Source organism: Seriola lalandi, unplaced genomic scaffold (genome assembly GCF_002814215.2).
Source record: "Seriola lalandi dorsalis isolate HSWRI2012SDOR001 ecotype SW California unplaced genomic scaffold, Sedor1 jcf7180002054864, whole genome shotgun sequence".
In the NCBI taxonomy this organism is placed as follows: domain Eukaryota; kingdom Metazoa; phylum Chordata; class Actinopteri; order Carangiformes; family Carangidae; genus Seriola; species Seriola lalandi.
The window spans coordinates 709,143-728,063 of record NW_019525417.1 but is presented as its reverse complement, the minus strand read 5'-3'; the positions used below and the strand labels follow the sequence as shown (position 1 = coordinate 728,063).

At 41.0% G+C, this 18,921-nt stretch overlaps 1 protein-coding gene across 4 annotated transcripts; it reads left to right on the top strand.

Moving 5' to 3' along the window:
* The first annotated feature begins 1,692 nt into the window (after positions 1-1,692).
* sfmbt1 (Scm like with four mbt domains 1) lies at positions 1,693-18,640 on the top strand. 4 transcript variants are annotated; one of them, XM_023428017.2, is made up of 21 exons: positions 1,693-1,860; positions 5,677-5,734; positions 5,836-5,930; positions 6,912-7,155; positions 8,101-8,189; positions 8,946-9,198; positions 10,399-10,496; positions 10,652-10,753; positions 11,089-11,248; positions 11,448-11,530; positions 12,487-12,613; positions 13,259-13,372; positions 13,564-13,606; positions 13,713-13,777; positions 13,890-14,029; positions 14,226-14,335; positions 14,762-14,937; positions 15,670-15,848; positions 15,991-16,215; positions 16,681-16,809; positions 17,002-18,640. In XM_023428017.2, exons 2-21 carry the CDS (start codon positions 5,710-5,712, stop codon positions 17,140-17,142), a joined length of 2,598 nt encoding a protein of 865 aa, XP_023283785.1. In that variant the 5' UTR covers positions 1,693-1,860; positions 5,677-5,709; the 3' UTR covers positions 17,143-18,640. The 4 variants fall into 4 exon arrangements, with proteins under 4 accessions (XP_023283785.1, XP_023283784.1, XP_087035907.1 ...); XM_023428016.2 differs by having other exon boundaries at positions 1,695-1,860; positions 13,710-13,777; XM_087179781.1 differs by lacking the exon at positions 1,693-1,860 and adding an exon at positions 2,111-2,303 and having other exon boundaries at positions 13,710-13,777.
* Positions 18,641-18,921: the final 281 nt, after the last annotated feature.

The following is an 18,921-nucleotide window of genomic DNA, read 5'->3' as shown; positions in this document are numbered from 1 at the left end:
AAATCCTATTGTAAACAGAAATGCCTTTACCGTGGCATAGCGTCTGCACCACCTCACCACTGAATATGACAAGTCCTGTGTGAGGGCACCAAAACATCTCCAAGTGCCACAGGAATGGTGTTAGTGTGAGAGAAAGACCAGTCAGGCTTTACTGTCGTCTAGCGGTCAGGTGTTGTAATTACACCCTTCTGTTTAACGTGTGGACGAAAGGCATTCCTGCAGTGCGCACGGCTTATGACCTGTCCTCGTCCTCTGTCCCCAGCAGTAATCCACCGCCTGCTGCAGGATATGGACACTGAACAAATACCAAACATGAGGCAAGAAACGGCAGCCTGCACTAAGAGATAAACCTGCTTAAGTTGTTGAGAAATTTGCCTTTATGCAAACAGCCTTAACCCAGCATTCAAGTTATAGACCTTTTTAAAATGAAATGACTCCACACAATTGTCAGATTAAAAAGCATGGTCCGAAAACGAAAGAGCACAGTCAAACAAAAACAGATAGATTTTATTGTATTTGCTAAATCTAAATTCCTTACTCTAGTTTTATAGTCTTCTGTTAGAGAGCTTACAGAGGGAGAACCTCTACACTTAAATACAATGACTGAATGAATTTGGGAGTAAATGCCCCCCCCCCCCTTGATTTATTCATGGCTCTCCGATTGTTTCGACTCTTCATGCAAGATCCGATCGCTTTTTGTAGCCCACATTTATTGTACTGTTTCCACCTCAACGAATACAAAACGCGGATATTTTTTTCTTTTGTTATAATAGGCATCCGAAGGGTTGGTCTATTGTGGAGGATTATGTGAGGCAGCAGCCTATATATGGTCCAAGTGAGCGGCAAAACCTGTTTCAGACAACGGATTAGCCTTGTGTGCCCCTAGAAACGCTTTCCAAAACGAGAAATACACTTATTTCATGAAGAAAGCACATTTATAAAATAACACAGATGGACTTTGAGCATTGCACCCACAGTGTCAACGCATATTTCCAGCAGTTTCTCCCGCCCTGTCCTCCAAAAACCCGACTTGAGCTCCCTGTGCAGCAGAAGTACCGTACCAGCAGTGACACACAGAATTTCCATCCAGTCATTATGATGGGACGCTATGGTGATTTATTTAAAAAGTCGTGGTCCATTCAGCCTTTATGGTGCATAGTGGCGTATTTCATTTACTTAACAAATATTACACTGAAGAGAAATTAAGCAACTCGAGGTCATCTTCAATAACACAATATATGTGCAACTTCATTACTGAACGAATAGCTTTTTCATGGCAAAAAAAACACTCCACTTATCGAAAGTGGGTCGATTATATGTGCAATTAATTCCAGCTCAACCATTAACAAAGTGTTGATACTGCTGGGGATAAAACCCTTTAACGACTGATCAGTTTCCCCCCATGTTTATAAGAATTAATGTAAGTAGAGGTCTGTCTGCTTTTTTTTTTCTTTTCTTTTGTTCGTCTTACAGATATTAGTCTTGATTCTGGTTGTGTGATATTTTATTGTGTGTGTGAAGATGGAAGTCAGTGTGATGTAGCCGGGCTCAGAAGCATATAGGCGGCAGAACATGCGCAGTGGCCATTTGTGCCATATTGGAATGAGGTCGTGAACGAGAACTGCGTCAAGCTAGTGAGGCGCTGCTAGAGCGACACCGGAAGTATTGCGGTTTTATCCTCAACACGAAAAGCCCCGCTGTTGCCTCGACGACAGTTGGAACGTCCGCTCTTATAGCCGTTGTATTTTGAAACATCCAACCGGGGCTCCCGGTTTTTATTCGCTATAGCTTAACATTGCTGCCAGCAAGCAGGCGGAGAGGAACGGCATCTAAAAACCGACTTGGAAAAACTACTTAGCGGTAAGAGGCGAATTTTGCGACTAAATATTCACATACTCTGTGTTGTTTGTTACAAATTCCTAACGGTGTTTTGTATTGTGGTGGCGCATTCGCCTTTTTTCCCGTCTCTCAAAAAGATGAGTCGGGTTCGGTCGAGTGTAAGCGCCCTTATTGCTCGTCAGCCTGCTCTTATTGCTCAAGCCGTGACGTTCAGTAACTTGACTCGGACACAGGCGATTTTACCATGTGTCCGATGAGTCCCACACGACCGTTATGCATTTAGGACCGCATGTCTATTTATTAGACAGCAATTTGACCATTCTCTTAATCGCTATGTGTCATGTTCTCCTCAGTGTGAAAGTTAGACCGTCGGCGCTGTAGTGTCTCTGCAAAGCCGTTGCGTTAATGGCCCATCTCTGCTTCTGAATGCTGCGGTTAGTCTGTACAAGCAGTGCAATCTCAAGGTAGTTACACTTCAAGGTTTGTGTGGAAATTCCCAGTGATATGCCCTCGAATAACTCAGTATATTTATAATGTCGAAGTCTTATATAATGAAGGTTGCACGACCTCAGCCGATTTGTATTTCTGCGTAGCCCTCACCAAATGGGCTAAATAAACTCTCTTGTTTATGAAGGCTTTTCGTCTTAGTTTGCTTTTAAGGTCTCTTAAACAGGATGATGCACCGGTTGTCATTTTGTTGTCATATTCCACGTTGACTTATTGCAGCCTATTTTTCTTCTGGCTCTTAACTTCCCTATTGTGCAACTTGAGTGATCCGCTGGCAGCGCTGCTCCAGTTGACGTGCCGCTATGCAATGGCAACCAGCAGCATTTTTGCAACTGAATGGAGCAGTTGAACGAAATAGTGTTGTTATTTATTCGTGCTGTGTGGAAGAAATGTGGGTTTCTTTCAGTGCAGCATCCTGTTTGGTCTCAAGTTGTAGCAGGGCAGGCAGAGCTGGTGGATTACCACTGAGCAGGCCAACTCTTATTTGTTGGGTTTCAGTGCTAATGTCCGTATTAATGCATGTAAAGTTATTTAAATCACCTTGGCCAGGCAGAGCTGGTGGATTACCACTGAGCAGGCCAACTCTTATTTGTTGGGTTTCAGTGCTAATGTCCGTATTAATGCATGTAAAGTTATTTAAATCACCTTGGCAGTTAAACATATCGGAGTACCCGATGGGAACCTCCTCTGTGCTGCACTATAATTTGGTTCTCAGTTCAATTCTATTTGCAGAAGTGACATGGAGTTTAAACCTACTATCTACTGAAGAAATAGTTCCTATGAAACAACAACATCTGTTGATTATTTAGAGTTCCTCCTCCGTTGCGTTGTGGCAAAGGCAGAAATGTCAACGATTGATAACTCAAAATCTGGAACCATCAAACCAAAGCTACACAGTATAGCTCAATAAGAAGTTACACTGGTACAGGTAAGTGAGAAAGTATGGTTTGGTAAGGTGGTTGCACCTTCTCTTTAAGCTATTTAGTGTTACAAATTCACATCACACTTCGTGGTAACAGTTGAAATGATATCAATAAAAACAAATACGTCCTTTTCTGAAAACAGGTTTTGCATATATTAGAGTGTGGACACTAACTGGACGACATACTGATTTTCTGCTACATTACTGCTTGTAATGTAAAGTCATCTACTGGTGATCAGCAGAGAGCCATTAAATAGTGTTAGGGGAAATGTTTCAGTAGATAATTTTATTGAAAGCTGACTTTGATTTTATTTCATGTTAAAATGTGTGTGAATGTATATTTTATTTGACTGCATTTCCTGCCCAGGGACCACAGGGGTTCAGGAAGGCTTGTTTAGAAATGCTCAATCGCATACTAAGTGCTGATGAGAATATGATTCAGTTAGTGCTTGTATAGAGGGTGCAGCGTGGATCTCAGTTCTTTGTGAGTGCTTATATATGTGTGTGTCTGTGTGTTTGTGTGGGAGTGTGCACATTTAGCCCTTTCTCTTTCAGGTTCAGTCAGAGTCTCGGGTGGTGCAGAAAGATTCAGGCAGACTGCTGATAGCTGTGGTCCATACATACCACTTACTTTAGGCTATATGAAAGAGGGGAAGTCGCTTTTCTTCCTGTGTTGTTCTACGAAGTTAAGTGCTGCAGAAACCTACAGCATCGACAGTCAAATAAGTCAGAGCAAACCTTGAAAGCTTTTTTTTTTTTAGTTCTTTTGATAGTTGTCAGAAATTTTGCAATCAGTGTGTCACTAAGAGGCATTACTCAAACACAGACACTATTTTATGCTTTTTGAAAAGGACTGATTCACTTTCATTTTGTTTAAATTGCATCAAAAATTTTCACAAACAGAAAGACCATAGAATTGATTGTAGAAGAAGGTCCCAGGAATTTAGAGGTTGAAATATCACAAATAGAAACAGAATCGACTTTACCTTGAATACATAAATGGTCTAATATGTAGAAATTTTGGCATCAGGTGTTGGAATATAGCTTCTTAACTTTAGCTCTTTTTTTTTTTTTCCTTCACTCTTATGCTAGGAGTGTGACCCCAGGGACAATGAGGCCCTCTGGTGTGTGTATGTATGTGTTGGAGGGAGGGGGAGAAAGACAGAGGGAGTCTGGGGCAGGGTCGAGGGGTGAAAGGCGGTGCTGATCCCAACAGAGCACGAGGGTCGCGGTGGCAGTCCGGTGGTCGGGAGGGGGTGGATTCTGATGGCGGCCCTCGTTTTAATAGAGACATCAAGACATGACAAAGACGAGCCTGACAGGCCAGCTGAATGGAGCTGCCGTGACAGAGCAGCTATCTTCAGCATCCCATACACCGCTCTCTTCACTGTTGTCACGCCCAGCACTCCCTTCTCCCTCATTCATGCCATCTCTCCTTTTGCATTAACTTATTGCATCAGCTTTCCACAATGCTGCCGGTCAGTTTGATGTGTCAGAGTTTGATGTGTGCGTCCACATTCATGTCAAGGCGCTGTTTGAATCTTTACATCGGGGCAGGAAAAGGTATTGGATTACGGTTTTTAAATAAGCCCTAATGAGTTTCACAAGTAGACGTGAGGCTGGACGAGATTAGCATACTTTAATATATTTCCCGATCACATCTGGTGTGTTACTTAGGTGGTAGCCTGTGCTGCCCTAATGAAACGCAAATATGCAGCACGTAATTTGTGATTTTATTCACCACTTCTCCGGGTTTGTATTGACTGAGGCCAGGGCCAGACAGAAGCGCCTGAATATTGATGGTGTAACTTAACCAAAGATTTGGTATCTGAACAGCTCTATTATCTAGACAGTCATTGATTTTAGAATGACTGAGGAATTCAAACAAATGCAAATTCTTGTCATTTTGGCCTTGAAGCAGGGTTTTCAAGGTACAGCTGTTGGATTTTGTCATTCTTGAGTCGAGGGCTTGCCTTAAGGTTGTTGTTTCTCCTACTAGTTAGAGTCATGAATGATGGTATATAAATTACTTTTAATTTGGACTTGTATTTTAGTTATCTCTAGCGACACATTTTTTGCTGATAGATGTCGTGTATCTTGAGTGGTGTAATTTAGGTATGATAGTCAGCTAGACTAAGTCTTGACCGTGATTTCCAGTTCTTTTTGTAACTTCTTGCTGATACAGTTTGGCTTGTGAAGTGCTGAGCGGGTTGTTACAAGCCAGCGGTATCACCTGTCTCATTAATCTTATAGTTTTTGAGGTTATTGATAAAAATAACTGTGAATAGGGTGGCTCAGTGCAATAGTTTAATTTCCATGTTTTCGTCTCTGTGTCACCACAGTTTTGGACCAGTGCTCATTCATTTACTCTCACAGGATAATAATAATCCTCCTCTGTTCCTCCTCAGAGCGTCTTGTCTTGGCCTTGAGGGGGCACCAGCATGAGTCAGGAGTCACTGGAGTCTGGTAAGAACTACTCTGTGAACAGCTGCGTGAAATGAGTAAGATAAAATGTTGGAAAGCAGTTTGGAAAGGAGCAATGTTTTGTGTGTGTGTGTGTGTTCCAGATGGAGACTCTGCTCAGGATGTGTGTGACTTCAACTGGGATGACTACCTGGAGGAGACTGGAACCGTATCTGTGCCCCATCACGCCTTCAAACATGTGGGTGCTGACATCCTAGCAACCCAGCTTACACACATCTCTGGATAAGCTTGTACCAGCTACTCATAATCTATTACTTAGCTTCTGTGTAAATTGATTACTGAGATTAAAGTAAATGGTAGTTAGTTTCGAACGATGAATTAAATCTGAACCATGACTCACATGCATAGAATGTGTCAGCGGGTCAAGCCCTTAGTAATGTGTAAAGTGGTTCCTAAGAAACACCTTCAGCAGCATCCGATCACAAAGCAAGTCACAGCATAAACACACAAGTCACTGTAGCATTACCAGTTGTAACAAAGCAGGTGAAGGTGCTATATACTGTGAAAATATCCAAAAAGAGAAACTTTATTGACAATGCAACACCAAGCGGTCAGCCAGCTAGAAAGCTACAAAACAGAAAAATGTCAAACACTGCACAATCATTGGTTGTTAGGAAGTCAATATATCATTGCACAGCCTTCTCAAGGACAGTAATATTAAAGGCGAGTGGGTAAGGTTAATTTTTCTGAAAAAAACAAAAGTTTTTAGTCAGAATTTGAATGTCTGTTCAGCTCATTTCAGTGGTAATTTTTACCAAGCTACAGTAGTAGGCAGCAATCCATTTCCTGTAGTTGGCCTGGCCCTGCGTCACTCAAAAAAACAGTCAGCCAATCAGAAGAGGGCTCATAGACAGACACAAAATGTCCTGATGTTGTTCAAGCTCCAAACAGAAGTGTTAGAGAAGAGATGTAACTATATCAATCACAACTTCAGATATAACTCTGGAAAAGTGTAAGTTTGCATAATACTTATGCAAACTGGCAGATTGGTTTGATTGGAATAAAAGTCATTATTAGCATAGAACAAAAGTAGTTTCTTTTATTTTTGCACTTTTGTTGGTGGGTTTTTTTTTGTGTGTAAAACTGAAATTGGTTTAAATGTAACTTTTCAATAAAATGAATGACTTCATGTTTCTCTATTCTTCTGTATCTTTCTCAGGTGGACCAGGGTCTACAGACCGGACTGACTCCAGGCATGAAGCTGGAGGTGTGTGTGCGCTCAGAGGCCGACAGCCCTTACTGGGTGGCCAACATCATAACTACATGCGGCCAGCTGCTGCTGCTACGCTATGAGGGATACCAGGATGACCGGCGTGCCGATTTCTGGTGTGACATCATGACGGCAGACCTCCACCCGCTGGGCTGGAGCCGCCAGCAGGGCAAGACCATGAGGGCCCCTGAGGGTGAGGCATGGCTGCGGTTGGCAGGGTCTGTTTTTTGTTGTGAAAGGTATTGTTTAAACTGTAATCCACCTATGGACACTCAAAGGTTGTAGAGTTGAGTGATTACATTAAAAGTGGCTGATATGCAGGGGATCAACAAACATCTGCGATGAAATGTTGCTCTGGTGCCAAATATTTTATATATATATATATATTATATATATATATTTAATTTTGTGCATTTGACAAATTGCAGATGTGAAGTTTATACATATTTCTGTAGATATTTTTGCTTTAGGATTTTTTGTCTTTTTTCTGAGTGCTTGGGGGACAGATGAGCAGTGGAGAAGTCACATGGTTTTTCATACCATGCACATGTTGTCAAAATGCTGTTCGATGGTGGAACACAGCTAAGTAATTGCACTTTTGTTCAGCATAAGGAGGAGTAATGAATATGTCTGTTCTCTCGATACAAAGCTGCCATAGCTGCTCACAGGTGAAAAAGCTTGTATTTTGCTTCTGATGTTTTGATTTTCATGGCTGGAAAATGGGCAAGAGCTTCACAGTTTTTGATGCTAAGTGCTGTAGCAATTTTAGTGTTTTTATTATGTAAATCGTTAATTTACGCTGCCCTATATTAACACTTTATAACTAGATATGTTAACTTGTTGAAACAGAGAAATATTATGAAATGAAATGCCAGGTCAGCCAAAATAAATCTTCCTTGTTCAGAATATGGTCGCTGACAATTAGATAACACAGATGCACATTGTTCACAGTATGAAGGTCCTATGATGGGATCATCTGTTGTGTATGATGACTTTCTGTGGTTTTTCTTATTTATTAGCTGATGCTGTGATTCAAGGTGGCTGAGTGAGAAAGGTCAGAGTGTTGTGTGTGTGATCCTGAGCCCACCTGGTTGTTTGGTGAATAAACTAAACACTGTATGCATATGATCCACCTCAGGTGTGCGTGAGAAGCACCAGGACTGGGAAGCTCTGCTGGAAAAGGCCCTGGCGGAGGAGTGCAGCGTGCCTGCCAACCTGCTGGAATTGGTAAGGCATAGGAACGGAGCAGCTATCCTTTCTTAAGAGTACAATCGCACCCAGGGTGCGGCATTAGCTTTTGTCTGTCTCTGTCTGAGCCACAAACAGTCTGCTCTATCTGTACTGATATGATTAATCTGACAACACATAATGCTGTAAATAAAACAGTTGAGGTTGTTACAATGAAGTCAGACTTTCACCATTATTTTTTAAGTGGGGAGGCATGTTTGGTAAATACAGCTGACATAAGAAAAACACCAAGTTGACAGTTTTTACCCTCAGGTGATCAGATTCGTGATTCTGCAGTCTCTACACACACACGCACACTGTACAGCTGTCATGTCTTGTTTTACTGTTGTTTGCTATATCTTTTAGACTTAAATCTCCAAGCATGTAGAGTGTTTGTAATTCCCATTTTGAAATGGCAAATAGACGGGGCAAAAACTTCACACTTAAAACGTCCATTGGAATAAATGTGAACTTTAACTGAGTACGATTTTATCTCTTATGAGGTCTGGCATGCATACCCAGCCTGAAGTCTACAAAACCCAAGGCTCTGAGCTTTTGTTTACAGCACCATGGCTGTGCTGCTGAAAGCAAATTCGCTTTAGGAACAGCCTGTGAAATTCTTTAGAGCCAGTAGTTTGCTTTCAGTGACCGTGCTTCAGTTCTGCCACTTAGTCATGCAGTGCATTCTCTCCCAGTACAAATTTGTCGCCTTGCCTAGGTGTGTGTTCATTTGGGTTTGTCCCCCCACCCCCACAGCCTCAACGTGGTAGAGACCCAGTGGAGCTCCTGTGTGCAGGCTGCTATGTGGAGCTCCAGGACAGTGCAGACTCGGAGCTTGCCTGGGCTGCTGAGGTGGAGGAGAATGTTGGAGGGCGACTGAAGCTGCGTCTCGTAGGCACCGAGGGCCTCCCAGACACACCCGCAACTGTCTGGCTCTTTTACCTCCACCCACGCCTCCACCCTCCCGGCTGGGCCAAAGAGCACGGCTGTACCCTCAGGCCTCCCTCAGGTCAGTGGCACTGACACGGGTCAGATGATATAATTAGAAACAAAAGGAAGAAAGGGAAAATTATGTCTAGATCTTTACTGCCAAAGGAGGCACGAGTAATAGTTGGAAGGATACAAGACAAATTCACATTGCAATCATGGACAGGTTACATGTCCAATTATATAGTATAACTATATAAATGGACATGTGTGGACCCCATTATAACTTCTTACACTGTGTAATTTATGTAGAGTCATGTCTGATGTTTTATTACTAATTATTGAGAAAATCATAGAATGTCATGTTTACTCCTACTTGCTACTCAGATCTGTAATTTTATTGTATTTATTCACAGTATGTGAGGTATAGTAACATTTTTCAATACTTTGACAAGTGCACAGTGAGAAAATACAAGACACTGATATTCAAAACGTAATGGTATCCCACTAGACCTTGAAATTGATTTTCCATGCAGGATTAGATAGATCATTGTTTTCAGGGCCACGATCTGCTAATACTCTTCAAGTGAATAAAGTTTGTTAATATGCAAGATGTAAGAAGCACTGCAGGCTGTATCTCTTTCCTGACACAGCTGATCCACCTTCTGGTACCACTGCAGCTAAAACCTTGTTGATATTTAATTCCAGGCTTTTATATTGTTAAAATGGTGGGGTGTTTTTCTATACCTGATACCCTGCTTTTGCAAGTTAATAACCAGATGTAGTGAGCAGTAAAAGTGATTTGAAAGAAATCATAATGTTAAAGGTAGACCTTCAGGTGAGCCATTTTATATTGCGTTTCCTCATAGCATAAAATAGTGGGGGAAATATTATGCATTTTTATATCCAACAAAAGGTAACAACTGAAGTTCAGCCTTATTAATTCTGCATGTCATCTTGTTTATAAGGCCGCCAGGAACCTAGTGCCCTGTGATAAGAAGTTTGTGTGTTTTGTGGTTGTGAAATTGTGGAGGATTTAGTTTTTTGCTTGTTTAATTAATTGTGGGGTCCTTAGAGGGGTGGAGGGATAGATAAGAACAAGCTGACATGCAGATATAAACTCAGACATTCGGGTATAATTCAGAAAGTTCGCAAAGTAAAATTCAGATGGATGTTCTACCGTTTTTATTTAAATATGTAATTGATAATTAAATGATGCTGCAGTCACCAGGAAATCAGGTTTTGCTCTTCAGCAGCTGATTTGTGTGTTTGCTTGTGTCAGATCTGTTGGCACTGCGGAAAGAGGAAGAGTGGGAGGAGGTGAAACAGAGGATCAGTGACCTGCCTCAGGATGAAGCTCTGACTGCAGAGTTCAGTAAGGTACTGCAAACCACACTCTTATTTGTCCCTCCTGACGCACACAACTTTGTTTATTTGGTCGTTAAGATTTGATAATTAGGCATAAAGCAAGAGTTGTGACCTTCTCCTCCTCCTTCAAAATGACTGTGTTTGTATGTGTGTGCTGTTTGTCTCAGGATCAGCCTACCATCGCTGCTCATTGTTTCAAGGAAGGGATGAAACTGGAGGCTGTTGACCCTGCTGCTCCTATTTCCATCAGGCCTGCCACTGTCACCAAGGTAACAGACTTTCCTATCAAATCTGTCTCTGCTATGCTGCAATGTTAATCTCCTGTTCGCTATTTATTGCCCTTAAATTTTTATCCTTTCTATCATCGTAGTTAGTAGTAGTTGTTGTTGTAGTTAAGAAATTATTCCCCAACATGCCTCAGCATGGCTGAAATGCTATTGGTTGAAATTCAGAATTTAGCTATTTAAGACTTGTCCCAACAGATCTCCTTGACTTTGCAATCAGCTGGACACAGTCTGTTGTGTGACTCAGAGAAACAAAACAGATGGCGATGTCAATTAAAAATGTCTGGAAGTGTCCCAAATTGACCTCGTCTCTTTTTCAGGTGTTCGATGAGCAATACTTCCGAGTGACGATGGACGACCTTTGTGGTATTGAGGAGTCAGAGGCTGCAGGGCGGTCCTTCCTGTGTCACAGAGACAGTCCAGGGATCTTCCCTGCTCAGTGGAGCCTCAAAAATGGGCTCCCTCTCAACCCCCCACCAGGTCTGCTCCGCCAAAAGTTGTCTTGTGATAACCACTTATTTTTATCAATTATCTGTGATATCAGAAAGTAAGGAATGACGGTGATCAGATCACTCAGGCTGCCTCTCTCTTCTTGATTTTATTTGGTTCCTTTATTTGCCCTTGCTTATCTCTTTCTGTCTGATCTTTCTTCCTCCTTTCTTTATTTCATGACGTGCAGGATACCAGGGTCCAGACTTTGACTGGGCAGATTATCTGAAACAGTGTGAGGCTGAGGCTGCTCCTCAGCACTGCTTCCCAACTGTAAGTCAACCTGCGTTTTAACCATTTCACAACAAGTTGTGCTCAGGCTTTAGTATGAAAAACGTCATCATGTGCCCAACAATACAGAATCAGATCCTGGTTAGACTCCTATTTGTAACATGAGCTGTACAGTGAAGAAAAGCTATAGTGCATTTTGTGTTCTCCACTCGTCATTGTCAAGATGACAATTAAATGTGGGTTTCTTTTGTACATTAATATTATTATATGATAATGTATATATATATTCACACAACAGTAATATACTGCTGTTGTGTGAAAGCTGCAGTGCATGTTCCAAAAATGAATTAAATTTTTAATCACTTTTAATAATCTATCATAACTAAAACCTTGTTACTTGGATTGCAAGTAAAAAATACAAATAATTTTTTTAACAAAAACAAAAATAAATCTGCCTGTATGTGATATAATTCCAAAAAAGAGACGGAAAATCACATTTTTCCTCTAAAAGAACTGCAGCAGCCTTTAATTTTTTATGTCTACCATGTGCTGTTTCTTGTGTACACAGCTTGGCACATGCACATTGCAAATCACCAGGTTTGCTGCAGCAAGAGTTCAGGGCTGATCAGCATCATGTTGGGAAACACAGGTTGAGCACAGCTCAGTTCAATGCTCTAAGTCATAGTTTTTCTACAGCAGATTTGTTCTTTTTGCAACCTTGAAGCTTTATACAAGGAGAAAATATATGTTATATACTGCAATCAAAACATAGGAAGTGAGACTGCTTATTTGAATGACAGATAGATCAAATGCTTGTGACGAGATCATGTTTCTGCAGGGTGATGGTTTGTAAAGAGCTGGCCCACTGTGACTTTTCTCCCCTTTATCAGAGAGCAAATATGTGGCGATTTCATAGTGGATCAAAATCACAGAACACACAAATATCCACTGCTGTGAAATAGCTCTCAGGTTTTTTCCCTTCTCTGTTTACCTGCCAGGAGCAGTGTGACCACATCTTCAAAGAGGCCATGAAACTGGAGGCTGTCAACCCGTTGTCACCTGAGAACATTCATGTGGCAACAGTCACCAGGGTCAAAGGGCAATACATTTGGCTCAGCCTAGAAGGTGAGATGGGACACTGAAAGAATGTGCTTATTTTAGTAGATTAAAATAGATAAAAATTAACACTTATAACTTCTGTGCAGTCCAATAGCACATTTCTGACAATGACATGTAGAGCATTAACCCATGTGGATCTAATCTAGTTGAGCAGATGATTTTCTCTCAATGGGGAAGACAGGAATGTTAGAAACAGTGATTATTGATCAGGTATGACTGACAATTGCATCTCCCTGGCAAAACACATTTCTTACACTTATAAGCTGATAAAGAAAATTGTTTTTTGGGGCGTTGAAAGTGTTGAAAACATTTTGGAAATATCACTGTAAAATTGATGTTCAAATTAATGTTTGCATGTGGAATTTGGTGTTTTGTCACAGGTAATCTTGCAAATAGAAGCAAATAATTTGAAAAGTTAATTTTTTCCCTTATTACAAGACATTTTGATGTCTTAATGTCTCCATTTAAAATATCATGTGCGTGTGTGTATATATTCTTGCATTCATATATGGAGAAATGATGCCACTTCTACTGGCTATAGCTGAATTTTTGTCATCCACACCAGTAAGAATGTAGTCCGTGCCATTTCTACCGCTGCTCACTGTGTATCAAATGGGATTTCCTACAAGCTCTGTGTGTGTGTTTTTGTAGGACTAAAGCAGCCGATGCCTGAGCTGATAGTTCATGTGGACTCCCTTGACATCTTCCCTGTCAGCTGGTGTGAGACAAATGGCTATCCACTCATCTATCCCATCAAGCCTTCAGGTATACGTGTGGAATTAGTCACCATAGTGGACTCTCGTGGTCTTCACACATCTGCCATAACAAGACTGTTACTAATGCTGCAATAAACATAATGCAGTTGTTTTGCAGGGTTAGAGTTACCCTGACCACCATATTAGTGACATACTGTAATAGTGTGACTGGGCACTCATGAATCCTTCCTTGTTTTTCAGTTGAGAAAGAGAGGAAGATCGCAGTGGTGCAGCCAGAGAAACAGTGAGTACAAGATGCAGGGTGGGGGCATTGACTGGTTTATTGGTTTGAATGGAGGGAGTCCAACCACCTTTCAACATCTAACTCAGTTTTCATCTCTTCACAGCAGAGCTCCACCGAAGTCTTCGTCACCCGACACTGTCAAGCAGCAGATGGGCAACCACTCAGAAACAGGTGAGTGGTATGACTCAGGTCTCAGTGGAGGATCCCAGACTGTGATATATTATATCTACTGACTGTGTGTGGTTGTTCCATCATTTGTATCTCATTTTGCATCCACGTGCAGGACAGGGGAACGGGAAATACTGCTGTCCCAAGATCTACTTTAACCACCGCTGTTTCTCAGGACCTTATCTTAACAAGGGACGCATCGCTGAGCTACCTCAGTTCATCGGCCCTGGAAACTGCGTCCTCGTGCTCAAAGAGGTGAAAAAAGATAATTTAGCTCTTTACTGCAATGTAGAGACCAGTAACGGCTGCCGATCTACTGCAGTTTAATTTTTTTGGATCATGAATGTCTGCTCTCAAAATGTATATGGTGGGTTTTTGACATTAAAATGCTACACATAACATCATTAAAAAAACAGACCTAACCCTCCAACTATGCATGTCTTGTATCAAGGTATTGACTCTGCTGATAAACTCGGCATACAAGCCCAGCCGTGTGCTGAGAGAGCTGCAGTTGGACCAGGAGAGCCGCTGGCAAGGCCATGGAGAGACACTCAAAGCCAAGTGAGTTGAAAAGCCACTTAATCCTCAAATCAGAATTCTCCGCTCTTTAGAAAACCTGCAGGAATATCACAAGTGTTCACAGCCTGCCTATATTAGGGCACATGATGGATTAAAAATGTACTTAAATACACAAATGTGAATAAATATCTGGACACTGGAACTTGGATCCTGATACTACATTAAAGCAGTCATTTAGCTGACACCATGTGGGTTACTTCTAAGAGAGAGCTTGTTGGTTTTAACAACCTTGTTTAATCAAACACGAACATATTAGGAGCTTAAATGAGTGGGAATTCATTCAGATACATTTTTACCTTTTTTGTTTTTGAAGGCCTGCCCATGATTTTTAACCTACTATTTTCTGGAAATATGAAAGACTTATCACAGTTGGTTCACTGTTCAACATTGCTTTTCTTCAAATATCAGGTACAAGGGAAAGAGTTACCGGGCCACTGTGGAAATCGTCCGCACTGCAGACCGTGTGGCAGACTTCTGCAGGAAAACCTGCATCAAGCTAGAGTGCTGCCCGAACCTGTTTGGACCTCGCATGGTTCTGGAGCGCTGCTCAGAGAACTGCTCTGTCCTCACCAAGACCAAATACAGTAGGTGGTTTACACAAGTAAAGACAGATTGTTGAGCCTGTAAATGATTTATCAGATTATCAGTGAAGACAGTGAACATAACAGCTGATGACTGACTATTAGGGGGTTAGAAGTATGAATACTTGCTTGTCAGTTGTCACCTTAATTATGAACATTATTCAGACTTACTCTCAATCAACACAAAAGCTCTTTTTTCTTGTTCAGAAACATTCAGTTCTTTTCAGTTGTGTTAATCATGAATAGAAAAATGATCAATGGGCGCATAAATGTTGAACAGAAATTCGGTGAAGCAGAGGGACAGAATTTGTCATTTAGAAATTGAAATAAACGTCCACAAGCAGTGAATAAGCAGGTATGTGTGTGTCAGTGTTGGCATCTTTCCTCTTTTTGCCACCACAAAAGTCTCAGATGTGTTGATGTTTACTGCAGCTGCACCACAGTTGGGGTTAAGAAACTGATGCAATTTGATAGCAACAACACAAATGACTACTGTTTCTCTTTTGTCTCTTATGTTTTCATATCAACCCAGACAGCAAACACTCTCCATAGCACGACTTCAGCAGCCTACTTAACAATACTTTTCCCATAGAGAATAGGTGTATTAAAGAATACACATATTGAACTCAGATTGATCGATTCATTTGAGCCCACTACAAAATTCCTGTCTCAATAATATGTTAAAACCCTTCCCATGTAAGATGCAACACAATAAGCCTGTTGTCTTCTCTGCAGCATATTACTATGGTAAGAAGAAGAGTAAACGCGTTGGCCGTCCACCCGGGGGCCACTCCAACCTAGAGGGTGGAGTGAAGAGAAGAGGGAGGAGGAGGAAGAGGAGGAAGCAGCTCTTTGTCCATAAGAAGAGACGCTCTTCAGCCTCCGTGGACAACACACCTGCTGGGTCTCCACAGGTAAGACACATACATATGTTCTTCGTTAAGCATCACATCACAGGGTACATAAGTCATCATTGTTAAACTAACATTGTTCCCTTTTGGTTTTTACTTTAATCTGCGCTAATACATTTTTTTTGTCCTTATCTTTGGCTTGCAGGGCAGTGGAGAGGAAGAGGATTTAGATGAAGATGACTCTCTGAGTGAAGACTCTGGCTCAGAGCTGCAGGATGATCTCCAGGATGATTCCGAACAATCTGTTGGGAAGTCTCAGCCCACCACGCCAACCCCCTCGCCACCAGCAACACCCAGGCCCACACGCAGACGCCGGAAACCCCGTTCACCCTCTTTCTCTGATGATGAGAACCGCCCTCCCTCACCAAAGGTAAGGAAAGTTAATGAAGAAAAAAATCCCTTTCATCATTTAAAAATATTTATCTTCTGGTCTTTTTTATAGCTATTTTTCCAAACACTATACTTGTAATGAATACTTCAAAAATTCCTGTTAGCAATAAATCAGTTTTTGCACTATGCCCCACTAAATATAACTCCTTGCTCAATAACATTTTGAATGATCTTTCCACAACATACTCTATCTCATTGTCCTGCTTCAAGGAAACAAAATGCTCTGTAACTGCTGTTTCACTGTGACCTGGACTCTTGGCTCTAAATGGCATATATGCAAATCAACAAGACTCAAACGGCCAGTACTTCTTTTATGAAAGTTTTCGGTCGGAAAGCCCTCTTCTCAGAATCAGTTGTAATAGTTGAAATAAGCTGTGAGCCTTTCCACTTCGGCTGGGAGATCTCCGAGTCTCTGTTTGACTCACCCCGTCTTGTGTGTTTATAGACCTCAAAGACTGAGCCTCCTCAGAAGTTGTGTTTGGACACCAGCCCCCTGGAGTGGAGCGTTACAGATGTGGTTCGCTTCATCAGGACCACTGACTGTGCACCTCTTGCAAGGATTTTCTTGGATCAGGTGAGAAATGTTCACAGACTTAATGGCCACTCAAGATGAGAGCTCACGCCACTCGACTGCAATAAGTGCAATTACTCACTTGTATTGTATCCACGGTCACACATCAAAACATTTTACCAGCTGAAGAAAGTTGAGCTAAAAACAAACCATATATAGAAAATGCATTTCCTATAAACTTATATGTGTTTGTAGGAGATTGACGGACAGGCGCTGCTGCTGCTGAACCTCCCAACAGTGCAGGAGTGCATGGACCTGAAGCTGGGACCGGCCATTAAGCTGTGCCACCACATCGAGAGGGTCAAGCTGGCATTTTATCAACAGTTTGCTACGTAGCTGATGGGGAATGAAGTTTGGACATGACTACATCCTGTTCTGTGTATTAATCCTGTGAAAACACTGTATTTTCCCATTTTGACTTTTCTTACACTGGACATCCTTTAGAATCCTACATATACCACATTGTGTCAGCCAAGCATGGACATAAGAGGGATGAAGAAACAATTTCCTGGGCCTTGACAAAAAAAAAAAAAACAAACAAAAAAAACAGCAAAGAAGAAGCGATGCATTGGTTGAGAAACAATTTAGGTGCTGTTTAGGAAAGCATAGCACAGAGAGGACTGAAAGAGAAGAATTCAAGGCACTCCTATGCCATAAATAAATGTAAGAGCCTTAATTGAATCCAGCTAATTTTTCATTAATATAATCCATCATCATGGATATGCTTTTAAGCATGTAAGTTGGTTACGAGGCATGTTTTAATAAGGCCCTTTTTACTTATTTTTAAATGTAATTGTATCTTCTGAGTGCCTTGGATTCGCCTCTTTTATTTCCTCTTTCTGTATGACAAAGAGTGACTTAGTGCGAGTGCCACATCTCCATTGGTCTATTGTATCCATTCATGACCTCCAGCCTGCCTTGCTGTCTCTACTAGGCAGCACTGAATCGTGGCTTTCACTTGTCACACTATGGCCCAGAATATTTGGTATCTGCTAGTCAACATCTGCTGTTGTCTGCTGGAGTCAGAAATGAGGTGATTCTGGTGATTTCACACTGAAGTCTAATTTTACTGAAAAGATAAGTTCAACTTTTTTAGTGCTGGTGAGGGTACACACAGGATACGACAGCCCACTTACATTGAAGCACTTAAAACCAAATCTTGTTTTTCACAAAATCTGTTAAACTGCAAAAGCTCCAACCTGCATCCTGAAGCACTGGGATCCTTATGGTTTCTAGTTTCAAGAAATCATTTGGCCTTTCAATTAAAAAAAAGACAAAATTGTTTGTATACAGATGAAACTACAAGGTACATACAAGTAATACAGTTTGCAAGTTTCTCAAAAGCCAGAGATAAAATTAAAGTACATGAACTGATTATAGTGGATTTCAAAGAAAAGTCAGTGAGGCAAGACAAGAAATTTGATTTTAGTGTGAACACTGGACACATACAGCACTGACACATCTGCATAAAGGGTCCTTTATCTCAAGAGATTAAATTGCTTTCTTGTTCAAGCCTCTATAAAAAGACCAGTTTACAGTGCAAGGATTCTGTAATGCAAGCACAAGCAAAACCATGTACTGTTAGGTGGTATGCAAATATGACAGTGCATGTTTGTATATATTGTATATACTCAAATATCTTCTAGTGCAACAGGGTGAATAGAAAGAAAATCTATTGAGCAAATAACGTTCTGCATAAGGAATGAGCTAATGCCCTAAATATACAGTATATTTGCACAGAATAAACCTGAACCGTCTCAAATGGGGAGTATGGTTAAAACAAATTCATGAGTCATATGAGCCATTTCATATCATTGAAAAGTCGTTTTTTTTTTTTTTTAAATCAAATTAACTTAATAAAACGGGCGGTTTTAAAGCAAGAAGATACTCTTAAAAATGCTTTTGTAAATCAGTTCCTATTTTTACTTGTTCCTGTAGTGCGAATTATTGTAATGTGCTTTATTTTGTGTGAGAAAAACCTCTGTGGATTCTTTGTTTACTCATTTGCTTGTAGTTACATCAGTACTTAAAGCAATGGAACATATTTTTATCTCATGTTTAAAGATTAATACTATTTAAAGAGAACACTGCAATAAAAACGGCGAACAACGGATT

Excerpts from the sequence above, each read along its gene's own strand:
- sfmbt1 (XM_023428016.2), top strand. The coding sequence starts at position 5,710 with ATGAGTCAGGAGTCACTGGAGTCTG. Across the intron at positions 10,754-11,088 it reads GGCCTGCCACTGTCACCAAG|GTGTTCGATGAGCAATACTT; the intron begins GTAACAGACTTT and ends TCTCTTTTTCAG. Across the intron at positions 13,778-13,889 it reads GGGCAACCACTCAGAAACAG|GACAGGGGAACGGGAAATAC; the intron begins GTGAGTGGTATG and ends ATCCACGTGCAG.